Source organism: Takifugu rubripes, chromosome 4 (genome assembly GCF_901000725.2).
Source record: "Takifugu rubripes chromosome 4, fTakRub1.2, whole genome shotgun sequence".
Lineage (NCBI taxonomy): Eukaryota > Metazoa > Chordata > Actinopteri > Tetraodontiformes > Tetraodontidae > Takifugu > Takifugu rubripes.
In genome coordinates this window covers 13,654,235-13,666,613 of record NC_042288.1, presented here as the reverse complement: position 1 = coordinate 13,666,613, position 12,379 = coordinate 13,654,235, and the positions used below count along the sequence as shown (strand labels likewise).

At 44.7% G+C, this 12,379-nt stretch overlaps 3 protein-coding genes across 17 annotated transcripts in view; 1 reads left to right on the top strand and 2 right to left on the bottom strand.

Moving 5' to 3' along the window:
• Window positions 1-216: 216 nt before the first annotated feature.
• LOC115249515 (isoaspartyl peptidase/L-asparaginase-like) lies at window positions 217-3,398 on the bottom strand. The gene is made up of 7 exons (XM_029834970.1): window positions 3,285-3,398; window positions 1,915-2,114; window positions 1,289-1,431; window positions 1,054-1,217; window positions 821-939; window positions 610-720; window positions 217-520 (listed from the first exon to the last, which is right to left on the bottom strand). Exons 2-7 carry the CDS (start codon window positions 2,099-2,101, stop codon window positions 312-314), a joined length of 933 nt encoding a protein of 310 aa, XP_029690830.1. The 5' UTR covers window positions 2,102-2,114; window positions 3,285-3,398; the 3' UTR covers window positions 217-311.
• Window positions 3,399-6,173: 2,775 nt separating this feature from the next.
• Window positions 6,174-9,234, bottom strand: LOC101073439 (isoaspartyl peptidase/L-asparaginase). Of its 3 annotated transcripts, none has more exons than XM_011603422.2 (7): window positions 9,110-9,234; window positions 7,872-8,071; window positions 7,246-7,388; window positions 7,011-7,174; window positions 6,778-6,896; window positions 6,567-6,677; window positions 6,174-6,477 (listed from the first exon to the last, which is right to left on the bottom strand). In XM_011603422.2, exons 2-7 carry the CDS (start codon window positions 8,056-8,058, stop codon window positions 6,269-6,271), a joined length of 933 nt encoding a protein of 310 aa, XP_011601724.2. In that variant the 5' UTR covers window positions 8,059-8,071; window positions 9,110-9,234; the 3' UTR covers window positions 6,174-6,268. The 3 variants fall into 3 exon arrangements, with proteins under 3 accessions (XP_011601724.2, XP_029690822.1, XP_011601723.2); XM_029834962.1 differs by lacking the exon at window positions 9,110-9,234 and adding an exon at window positions 8,974-9,083; XM_011603421.2 differs by lacking the exon at window positions 9,110-9,234 and adding an exon at window positions 8,553-8,608.
• An 892-nt stretch (window positions 9,235-10,126) lies between these two features.
• Window positions 10,127-12,379, top strand: part of khdrbs2 (KH domain containing, RNA binding, signal transduction associated 2) — a 39,638-nt gene continuing 37,385 nt past the window's right edge. For all 13 annotated transcript variants that reach the window (XR_003888195.1, XR_003888194.1, XR_003888192.1 and 10 more), the window contains exon 1: window positions 10,127-10,466. Coding sequence is in view for 4 of the 13 variants with exons in the window: in XM_029834953.1 (XP_029690813.1) it covers window positions 10,376-10,466 (91 nt within the window). In the remaining 9 variants the exon portion in view is untranslated. The remainder of the gene's footprint in view (window positions 10,467-12,379) is intronic.

The window sequence follows — 12,379 nt, the reverse complement described above, 5'->3', positions numbered from 1 at the left end:
GTATGAATAGATATTTAAAAGGATGTGATTGATTAAACATCACAGGTTCTAAGCGTCTAGTAGGTTTGATTCCAAATTAAGCAATTATTAGCACTTAAAGTCATTAGTCATTACATCCCTACTTTTTTTTGTTTGAAGATTTTATCAAAACAACCCGAAGGCCATAATAATGGTGAAACATGTGATATAGAGCTAGTAGAGAAAGGAAAAAAGAGCTTTTTGAGTGCATACATGAACATTTATTGTTTGAATTTAATTGGAATTCAGTCCTGAATCCTTTATTTGACATGATTAAAACCACTCATAAATGGTCAGTGAGGCAATGCTTCCTCAAACCGTTCACCTGGCTCTAATCCATACCACAGGTTATCTTTTGCCACTGCAGCCCAGGACATTCTCACTGTAGTAAATTCAGCTGCCCACTGTCCTGATGGAGACACCACGATGACTCCTCCTGCCCCGCGCACACGCTTGCCCATGTACTGCAGAGCCAACTGTGAAGACTCCGCCGCGGATTTCCCTGGGAAGGTACGGGAAAAAAGAATGCATGCAAATGAAACTGTTTATTGGTTAAAAACAGAATACAACCATGGAGCGTGTCCCCGCTACCTTGTTCCATGTGTGACAGAATAAGTCTGGCCAGGGTGACTTTGAGAATTGACTCTCCATGACCAGTGCAAGACACAGCACCACTGCTGTTGTCTGCATATCCTCCACAGCCTGGTTTGCACAGGAGACACGCAGAAATAATGACAACGCGAATTAGGGGAAAACATCTGCCGGCGCAGCTGTTACTGATGGTGAAATCAAGCCACCGCACCAATAATGGCAGCGTCTCCAACTCGGCCGACCATTTTATTTCTGATCCCTCCGGTGGAGGTTGCACAGGCAACGTTGCCGGCAGAGTCAACAGCAACCGCTCCTACCGTATCATGGGCACTGCAGGGGGGAGCCAGAAAAATGCACAACACAATTCTGAGGATTTCTGATCACCATCAAGACCTGTCTCTCTGCATCTGCTTCAGTCCAAACTGAATTCCGCGCAGTTCCTACCACTTTGAGTTGAAATCCTCCGTCACTCCTGCCACGTAGCTCCTGTGTTCCTCCCACTTTTCCCTCTCGTTTGCCGTCACCAACGTGTCAGTGGGGACGGTGGCCATGCCGATGCTCTCAGCAAACAGGTTGGCGCCTCTGCTGGTCAACAGCAAATGGGGCGTCTGGAATATTCAGGGGCATCAAATGCCTGTTTTGACCAACAGGAAATATCGCTCTGTTGACGAGGCGTCACCTTTTCCATCACCGCCCGTGCCAGAGAGACTGGATTGGGGATGTTCTTCACCGACGACACAGCACCGCTGCCAAGCGTGCGTCCATCCATGATGATAGCATCCAGTTCCACATCTCCATCAGCGTTCAGTACGGCTCCGTGGCCTTAAATTCAAGGTCAAAAATGAAGCCTATTACATTTTGGGTCACAGCTGACGCAGCTTGTAGATGAAATTCTATTAAACAATGAGAAAATCGGAATCATTGAGGTTTTTAGAAATGTATTTCCATGTCTGACTTTCCATGACTTTTGTGAACTCTAATATAGGTTATTTTGGGTAATAGTTCTTATTTTTTCCAGTCATCTTTGTTATTATACAGATATAAAATATTCTGGACTGTAAATGGAAACATGGGTCCAGTTATGTTATGTATGTACAGCAGTGAATTTCTTACAGTTGTAAATTAGCTCGGATGGCAGATTTAACCTGGGATTAGCACTGGATTATGAGGATAATCTCAGTTATTCAGCAACCTGACTTTAGACAAGGGCTGCTGTTTTTTTCCATGCGTGTTGGAATCAGTACCAGCAGGTGGAGCCAGTGAGCTCCTCTAGAGTCAGGTGTGTTTTTTAATTGAATGCTTTACCTGCATTAAACGTAACATTATCCTCCAGATTCCTCACCGCTGCCTCCACAGCATCCAGGGCACTCCCTCCTCTTTCCAGTACTGAAAAGCCATCCAGTGCAGCCATCTTCACACCATCCACGACAGCCTTGGCAAATTTGTCTGGGACTGACCCGGCTCCACCGTGCACAACGACCACAGCAGGCATTCCTTTGTTTATTCTAGGAACACAGGAAAGTATTGTGTGGCACAGTACAGAGATTATTATAAGGGGAACACAACCTGTTAAGGTTACCAGCACTATCTCAATCAGATGTTAAAAGTTAATAGTTGAAACACTTTATCTATTATCTATATTTTCAAGGATTACAGGAATCTGTTGAGATGGTACAAAATTTGCACTCAGGTCTGAGTTTTTATTGGCTTTTAAACTCAGAATATTGGTCGTGACGCTGTGACCAACTCCTCAATAAGGAATGTTAACATCCAATTTTTATAGTGTCATTTGCAACTTTTTTTAAGGGGGGGGGGGGGATGTCACAAAAGAGACAAAAAGTTAGGGAAAAAAAACATTTTTTTCGAGTTCGGCACAGGAGGAGGGGGGATAAAGGATAACAGGATAACTTTGTAGAAGCTTACTTCAGTGGAACAGTGTAGAAACTTTCAAAGAAAGATGATGACTGACAGCAAGACACTGAACCTTAATCAGGTTGCCTTCAGGGAACGTAAGCCATTTCTCATGACGCACGCACATTGACGCTGCCTCCACAGTCACATGAGGAGGTTGTGAACAACAATCGGTTTAAATATCTCTGACCTAACTAGTGGGGTTGGTTTTGTCTTTGTTTTTTGTTTTGCAGCCAGTCGCATCAATATAGCAGTTTAACTTGGTATAAGGCCGATGTTCCCTGAAGGCATCATGATTAAGGGGTTGTCCCAGCCTCCGTTGCTGTCACTCATTATGCCACGCCCCCTGAAGATATACGACCTCGAACTTTGAAACTGCCAAAAAACAATAATAAATAAACCAGGAAAAGGGGATCTGAAAGTGGTAATCTAAGAAGCGGCACTAATATAAATTAAATTTTGAAAAACAGAATGAAAATTCCAAAAATTGTAACATCTGGTAGTTCAACGTCAAAACCTGATGTTTCTGTTTCAAATGCTTTTGATTGAATTTTAGTTTTTCAAATGATAAAAAAAACATAGCCCTCAATATTATATTCATATTAGTCGCTTATGACAGTAAAAGTTCTTATGAGGGTTTGAAACGTCACCAGAATTGGAGAGAAGTCGCCTTTTGGCAACCCTCAAACATAACGACTGCTTATCCTGTCATTGACTCCTAACAGATGTTCGACGCAATAATTATCAAAAACTGGAGTTTTTACCTTCACTCTTCCTGAAGCTTAAGGAAGTGACTGACTATATGTAATGAGTCATGATTTTTTCTCTCGACTCAAAACACACAATGTCAAGTATAAATAATTTACATACCGAATCCGGCAATTACTTTCAATATAAAAGGCAGTTGGATTAATTCAGAGTTGGGATTTGCCAATTTACGCTTTAATTCTGAAAATTACCACATGCAAGAAAATTCATTCTACCTATATATCTGATTTGTATTCTTTGGCAGAAAACATCTGCTAAATTACTAAAATCTAAATGAAAAATGTATTCGGGTCTAACTCAGTAATGTGATGAACAGAAAAACTATCCATTGAATCAATGAAATGTGTGACTTCTTTTTATTGCTGGAGTACTGGTCTTATTCCTCTCACATGTCCCTCAAGGACTCACCATCTCACTTGACTGCCAACAATTTTAAAAGTAATTTCGTTTTTGCGGCCTTTTGATCAATATTAGATTAGATTAGATTAGATTAGATTAGATTAGATTAGATTAGATTAGATTCAACTTTATTGTCATTACACATGTCACAAGTACAAGGCAACGAAATGCAGTTAGCATCCAACCAGAAGTGCTTAAGTAGCGAATAAAACTGTGATGGGTATACACAATATATACACACAATGATATATGTTTATGATATCAATCTATATGTTTGTATTTACAGAGTTCACAGATATGTAAAGGATATATAAAAGTCTTTCCAACCAAGATAAATATATATACAGGCTGTAACTATGGTGCTGATGTGCAAAGTATGGAAAGCAGTGCAAGTAACCGGATGTGGGTAGTGCAAATAACAGATGTAAATAGTGCAAATAACAGATGTAAATAGTGCAAATAACAGATGTAAATAGTGCAATTATTGTAACAGATGTAGTCAGTGCAAATAGCGTGAATGTACAATCAGTCAGTCCAGACGGGGTTATTGTGCCTGAAGGGAGGTAAAGTGAGAGGGGTCAGAGTTCAGCAGGGAGACAGCAGTGGGGAAGAAGCTGTTTCTGAACCTGCTGGTTTTTGTCCGGAGGCTCCTGTAGCGCCTCCCAGAGGGCGTGAGGGTGAACAGTCCATGCGCTGGGTGACAGGAGTCTTTAGAGACCTTCTTGGCCCTCCTGTGACAGCGCCTCCTGTATATGTCCTCAATGGCAGGAAGAGAAGCTCCAGCTATTCGCTGGGCGGTCTTCACCACCTTCTGCAATGCCTTCCGGTCTGAGGCAGAGCAGTTCCCATACCAGACCGTAACACAGCTGGTAAGGATGCGCTCGATGGTGCAGCGATAGAAGTTCACCAGGATGTCTGAAGAGAGGTGGTGTTTCTTCAGAGTCCTCAGGAAGAAGAGACGCTGGTGAGCCTTCTTCACCAAACTGGAGCAGTCGTCCAGGTGAGGTCCTGTGAGAGGTGGATCCCCAGGAATTTGAAGCTGGACACACGCTCCACCACTGCTCCGTTGATGTGGATGGGTGGGTGGATGTCCGTATTCCTCCTGAAGTCCAGGACGAGTTCTTTAGTTTTATTGGTGTTGAGCAGCAGGTTGTTGTTGTGGCACCACGTAGCCAAGCGGTCCACCTCCTCCCTGTAAGCTGACTCATCGTTATCCTTGATGAGGCCAATCACCGTGGTGTCATCTGCGAACTTGATGATGGTGTTGGAACCATGTAGAGCTCTGCAGTCGTGGGTGAAAAGGGAGTAGAGGAATGGGCTCATCACACAGCCTTGTGGTACTCCGGTGTTTACAGTGAGGGTAGGGGAGCAGTGATGATCTAGCCGCACATGTTGTGGTCTATTGGTCAGAAAGTCCAATAACCAGTTGCAGATGGAGCTGCTGATGCCCAGGTCCCTGAGTTTGGTTATCAGCTTGGAGGGGATGACAGTGTTAAATGCTGAACTGAAGTCTATGAACAGCATTCGGGCGTATGTGTCTTTATTGTCCAGGTGTGAGAGGACAGAGTGCAGTGCTGTGGAGACTGCATCTTCTGTTCTCCTGTTCTTACGATGGGCGTACTGATGGGGGTCCAGGGTTGGGGGGAGACAGGATTTGAGTTGTGCCAAGACCAGCTGCTCTAAGCACTTTGTTATGATGGGAGTGAGTGCTACTGGACGATAGTCATTGAGACAAGCCGGGGTGGAATGTTTTGGTACTGGCACGATGGAGGTGGATTTGAAGCTGGTCGGCACAACTGCATGAGCCAGGGATAGATTGAATAAGTCCGTCAGGACCCCTGCTAACTCCGCAGCACAAGTTCTGAGCACGCGTCCAGGGATGCCATCGGGGCCCACAGCTTTGCGTGGATTGATCCTGCTCAGTCCCGCTCTGACATCAGTAGTGGAGAAAGTTAAGGGTTGGTGGCCAGCAGTCAGCTCTACCTTGCTCGCTTGTTCTTGATTGTCCTTCTCAAACCGAGCATAGAAGTTGTTTAGCTCATTGAGGAAGGAGATGTCAGTTGAGGGGGGAGAGGCATTGGTGGGCTTGTAGTTGCTGATGACCTGAATGCCCTGCCACATAGATCGGATGTTGGAGTTGGAGAAGTGCCCTTCTACCTTCAGCTTGTAGTTGTGTTTGGCTTTCTTAATACCCCGCTTCAGGTTAGCTCTGGCTAATATGACAAAGTAGACATACTGATTTTAATGACAACAACCCTCCCAAAACTAGTGTATGAATAGATATTTAAAAGGATGTGATTGATTAAACATCACAGGTTCTAAGCGTCTAGTAGGTTTGATTCCAAATTAAGCAATTATTAGCACTTAAAGTCATTAGTCATTACATCCCTACTTTTTTTTGTTTGAAGATTTTATCAAAACAACCCGAAGGCCATAATAATGGTGAAACATGTGATATAGAGCTAGTAGAGAAAGGAAAAAAGAGCTTTTTGAGTGCATACATGAACATTTATTGTTTGAATTTAATTGGAATTCAGTCCTGAATCCTTTATTTGACATGATTAAAACCACTCATAAATGGTCAGTGAGGCAATGCTTCCTCAAACCGTTCACCTGGCTCTAATCCATACCACAGGTTATCTTTCGCCACTGCAGCCCAGGACATTCTCACTGTAGTAAATTCAGCTGCCCACTGTCCTGATGGAGACACCACGATGACTCCTCCTGCCCCGCGCACACGCTTGCCCATGTACTGCAGAGCCAACTGTGAAGACTCCGCCGCGGATTTCCCTGGGAAGGTACGGGAAAAAAGAATGCATGCAAATGAAACTGTTTATTGGTTAAAAACAGAATACAACCATGGAGCGTGTCCCCGCTACCTTGTTCCATGTGTGACAGAATAAGTCTGGCCAGGGTGACTTTGAGAATTGACTCTCCATGACCAGTGCAAGACACAGCACCACTGCTGTTGTCTGCATATCCTCCACAGCCTGGTTTGCACAGGAGACACGCAGAAATAATGACAACGCGAATTAGGGGAAAACATCTGCCGGCGCAGCTGTTACTGATGGTGAAATCAAGCCACCGCACCAATAATGGCAGCGTCTCCAACTCGGCCGACCATTTTATTTCTGATCCCTCCGGTGGAGGTTGCACAGGCAACGTTGCCGGCAGAGTCAACAGCAACCGCTCCTACCGTATCATGGGCACTGCAGGGGGGAGCCAGAAAAATGCACAACACAATTCTGAGGATTTCTGATCACCATCAAGACCTGTCTCTCTGCATCTGCTTCAGTCCAAACTGAATTCCGCGCAGTTCCTACCACTTTGAGTTGAAATCCTCCGTCACTCCTGCCACGTAGCTCCTGTGTTCCTCCCACTCTTCCCTCTCGTTTGCCGTCACCAACGTGTCAGTGGGGACGGTGGCCATGCCGATGCTCTCAGCAAACAGGTTGGCGCCTCTGCTGGTCAACAGCAAATGGGGTGTCTGGAATATTCAGGGGCATCAAATGCCTGTTTTGACCAACAGGAAATATGGCTCTGTTGACGAGGCGTCACCTTTTCCATCACCGCCCGTGCCAGAGAGACTGGATTGGGGATGTTCTTCACCGACGACACAGCACCGCTGCCAAGCGCGCGTCCATCCATGATGATAGCATCCAGTTCCACATCTCCATCAGCGTTCAGTACGGCTCCGTGGCCTTAAATTCAAGGTCAAAAATGAAGCCTATTACATTTTGGGTCACAGCTGACGCAGCTTGTAGATGAAATTCTATTAAACAATGAGAAAATCGGAATCATTGAGGTTTTTAGAAATGTATTTCCATGTCTGACTTTCCATGACTTTTGTGAACTCTAATATAGGTTATTTTGGGTAATAGTTCTTATTTTTTCCAGTCATCTTTGTTATTATACAGATATAAAATATTCTGGACTGTAAATGGAAACATGGGTCCAGTTATGTTATGTATGTACAGCAGTGAATTTCTTACAGTTGTAAATTAGCTCGGATGGCAGATTTAAATTGGGATTAGCACTGGATTATGAGGATAATCTCAGTTATTCAGCAACCTGACTTTAGACAAGGGCTGCTGTTTTTTTCCATGCGTGTTGGAATCAGTACCAGCAGGTGGAGCCAGTGAGCTCCTCTAGAGTCAGGTGTGTTTTTTAATTGAATGCTTTACCTGCATTAAACGTAACATTATCCTCCAGATTCCTCACCGCTGCCTCCACAGCATCCAGGGCACTCCCTCCTCTTTCCAGTACTGAAAAGCCATCCAGTGCAGCCATCTTCACACCATCCACGACAGCCTTGGCAAGTTTGTCTGGGACTGACCAGGCTCCACCGTGCACAACGACCACAGCAGGCATTCCTTTGTTTATTCTAGGAACACAGGAAAGTATTGTGTGGCACAGTACAGAGATTATTATAAGGGGAACACAACCTGTTAAGGTTACCAGCACTATCTCAATCAGATGTTAAAAGTTAATAGCTGAAACACTTTATCTATTATCTATATTTTCAAGGATTACAGGAATCTGTTGAGATGGTACAAAATTTGCACTCAGGTCTGAGTTTTTATTGGCTTTTAAACTCAGAATATTGGTCGTGACGCTGTGACCAACTCCTCAATAAGGAATGTTAACATCCAATTTTTATAGTGTCATTTGCAACTTTTCTTTAATGGTGAGGGGGGGAAATGTCACGACAGAGACAAAAAGTTAGGGAAAAAAACATTTTTTTCGAGTTCGGCACAGGAGGAGGGGGGATAAAGAATAACAGGATAACTTTATAGAATCTTATTTTAGTGGAACAGTGTAGAAACTTTCAAAGAAAGATGATGACTGACAGCAAGACACTGAACCTTAATCGGGTTGCCTTCAGGGAACGTAAGCCATTTCTCATGACGCACGCACATTGACGCTGCCTCCACAGTCACATGAGGAGGTCGTGAACAACAATCTCATTATGCCACGCCCCCTGAAGATATACGACCTCGAACTATGAAACTGCCAAAAAACAATAATAAATAAACCAGGAAAAGGGGATCTGAAAGTGGTAATCTAAGAAGCGGCACTAATATAAATTAAATTTTGAAAAACAGAATGAAAATTCCAAAAATTGTAACATGTGGTAGTTCAACGTCAAAACCTGATGTTTCCGTTTCAAATGCTTTTGATTGAATTTTAGTTTTTCAAATGATAAAAAAAAATTTGGCCCTCAATATTATATTCATATTAGTTGCATATATCAGTAAAAGTTCTTATGAGGGTTTGAAACTTCACCAGAATTGGAGAGAAGTCGCCTTTTGACAACACTGGGTCGGTCAAACTTAACGAGTGTTCGCTCCGACGTGTCGCTCCTGTCATTGACTCCGAACAGATAATCAACGCAATAATTATCAAAAACTGGAGTTTTTACCTTCACTCTTCCTGAAGCTGAAGGAATTGACTGTAGGAATTGACTGTATGTAATGAGTCGCGAATTTTTCTCTCGACTCAAAACACACAACGTCAAGTATAAATGATTTACAAACCCAATCCGGTAATTACTTTCAGAATAAAAGGCAGTTGGATTAATTCAGAGTTGGGATTTGCCAATTTACGCTTTAATTGTGAACATTACCACATGCAAGAAAATTCATTCTACCTATATATCTGATTTGTATTCTTTGGCAGAAAACGTCTGCTAAATTACTAAAATCAGAATGAAAAATGTATTCGGGTCTAACTCAGTCATGTGATGTAACGATTGCTAATAATCCTAATTTAGAGAATTGAATACGATTGTCCGAAACTGTAATAAAACCATTTGTCTGAAACAAACAAAGTGGCAAATATCATATACAAAGAAATAAAAGACAAAAATACGTAGAAATCTGAAGGAAAATGTGCAATTATTAGTTATCGACACTAGAGGGCAGCCGATAATCATTGAGAAACCCGTGTCGCAATACAAGTCTTACACTAGTTGTAAATATTGGAATAGAGTTAGACAGCGATCAGGACCACGGACAGAGACACAGCTGCCATAGCCGCCTGCCACACGGTCATTAATTAATAAATAAATACACTGAATGTGCATGGATGTGTGTCGATGATGATTCTGGACATTGATTTCTAATTGTGCAGTCCGCATACCTGTATTTAATAACTAAAGCCACCTTTTTTCCCCAAGTAAAACATACTTCTGATGAGATCTGTGCACGCACACGCCCTCTTGGAGCCTATAATTACGATCTGCCTGCTGAACCAGCTGCACATCACGCATTTATTACACCCACGACCACAACCTCAACTTTTAAAAAAATGATCCCACCGAGAGCATCGTCCAATTGCTCTGTTGTCTTTGTTTCCCACCAGCGCCAGTCCTCAGAATATGGCCAATACCGGTGCTGGGGGGCGGAGAGCAGGGCGGTCTGCAGACCCAACCAGAGTGAGGCTGGCAGCAGGCAGCTCCGACAGAGATGGGCTCGCATCTCTGAACCCGCACTTCACTCCCCTGCCGAGCATTTCGAGGACCCGGGAGTTGCTGTTGGTGTAGGATTTCTCTTTTTTTCCCCCTTCTTTTTCATCTAAAGGGTTATTTATTTTTCATTTTTCCTCGGGGGTGCTTGTAAAGAAACACACGGATTCCGCGGCTCCGCACCTGCAGCGGTCTCACCTGCACCGAAGTGGTCCGGAAATAATGCATCCAGAGAAGCACTTGCCTGAACTGATGGCCGAGAAAAACAGCCTGGACCCCTCTTTTGTGCACGCGGTGCGCCTGCTCGCTGAAGGTAAGTCAGGACAAGAGGTTTGTCCTTTCCCGCCCTCCCATCTGCATTTATTGGAGATGCCAATTTGTCCACTATTATTATTAATATTCGGATTAATATTGGGGGGAGGGGGGGCACGTTTCACTCGTGCTCGTTGGCACCAGTGCCCAACTTTTCTGTCATCTCGGTGAGCAACTGCCTCTGCAAAAGTTTTATCCTCAGTCCTCTCGGGCCACATTCTCAGCAGCTGAGACGGAAACAGCTGCTGCTCTCGCCACATTCCGTTAATGACGTTCATGGGTTTGAAAATGGATCAGCACCCGGGGTGTGCAGGGAAGGGGGGGCCACGCGGGTCATTCGGCGTCTCTGACTTTTGGTTCCTCCCCAACTTTTCTTGTAAAATACTGACCCGATGGAGGTTCCGCGGCGTGGAGACAAAGGTGCTGCAGCATCCCGTGGAGAGCGACAGAATACTGCCTTTAAAGTAAGGAAAGACAGACCCCCCCCCCCCCCCCCCCCCACATCTTTCTCCCTGAGGTCCAGGATATTGATTTGCAGTGTGACAGCAGGATCTGATCAACGCTTGGACGTTTTCCAGTCTGAATCGTCTGAACTTCTCACTCTTGAAGAGCTCACGATTGATTAGGGAGCTCCAGTTTCAGATGCTGTGACACAAATACTTGAATCCACACACGTGTAAGTTCTTGTCCATTCTCATTTACTCAGATGTCCTTTAATTCTGTCTCCAAGGCCTCAACATCCCACTTTTAAACCGTCATAATTACCTTTTACTTCCTGGGATCTGGCGACTGAGTTGGTCCTCGTCCACTCCACATCTCAGCCTTTGAAGCCGTTAGCGTGTCGGCTAAATGAAGATCCAATCGAAGGGGGTGTCTGGGGGACGTGCTCGGACCTCTGGGCTTTCCACTTAAAACGTGTTGATGAGACACCTGACGGTCGCAGTGCAGATCATCTGTCACCCAGCGAGAGTTGGCAGATTCGCTCGCCGCTGACTCACAGAAGTGGATTTTTAAAAAAGAACACCAGGTTAAGCCTGTTTTCGGAGTCCAAACTGGCAGAATGAGTGGGGCGCAGCAGACTTGCCGCCCTCTGAGGTAATAGCACTGTAATAACCCACTCTTCTTCCCTGTATAGAACACCGTGAGGAACGTGCACCACAGTGGACTAATAACCCGCTGTCAGCCCAGACAGAGCGGGGCTCCACCCCTCTCCCCCTGGGACGCCACCGGAAGCAACCGCTTCCACCGTTTGCTCCCCGGTGTCGGCGTTTGCTGGCGCGCCAGGACGCCTGCGGCTGGTGGGACAGCAGGATAAATGGTGTTACAGATTCACAGAGTCTTATCAGATGTTCGACACCTCCTCCTGAATTATTCACGTCCTGCACAATAAGCAGCCCAAGGCGGCGTTGCCGTTGTCTCAGTCTCGAGCTGTTTGCAGTCGCAGACGTGCTTAAACTCTGGTGCCTGTTAGGTTATTTGTCTTTATTTAGGCAGTTTACAGCTCTTCCAGATGGGAGGGGACTTTTCTCATCTTAATGATGCTAACAGTGCAGTTAGCCAACATGATTATACTGGTTGGACAGATTTTTACCTCAGATGCAGCCATTGTTTACCTCCACGTGTGTTTTCCAACCCCTCCCATCCCGCTTCAGGGTCTTGTCATTGCGTGCAGACGGGTGTTATTGACTCCGATCCGGCATCATTCCTCTTATCCTTGCCGTGACACGGAACCCCATCGGTTTTGTAATAAAGGTCTGAGGTGCAGCGTTTGACGGACAGGAAGAAGAGCCCAGCACCAGCGTTTCGCCACATTCCCTTGATTGACTCGTAAAACAACAACTTTTCTATATTCCTTATTGTGGTCACCTAGAATTCACCCCTAGAGTGTGAAAACAGTCTAAAGGTAACTTCTGT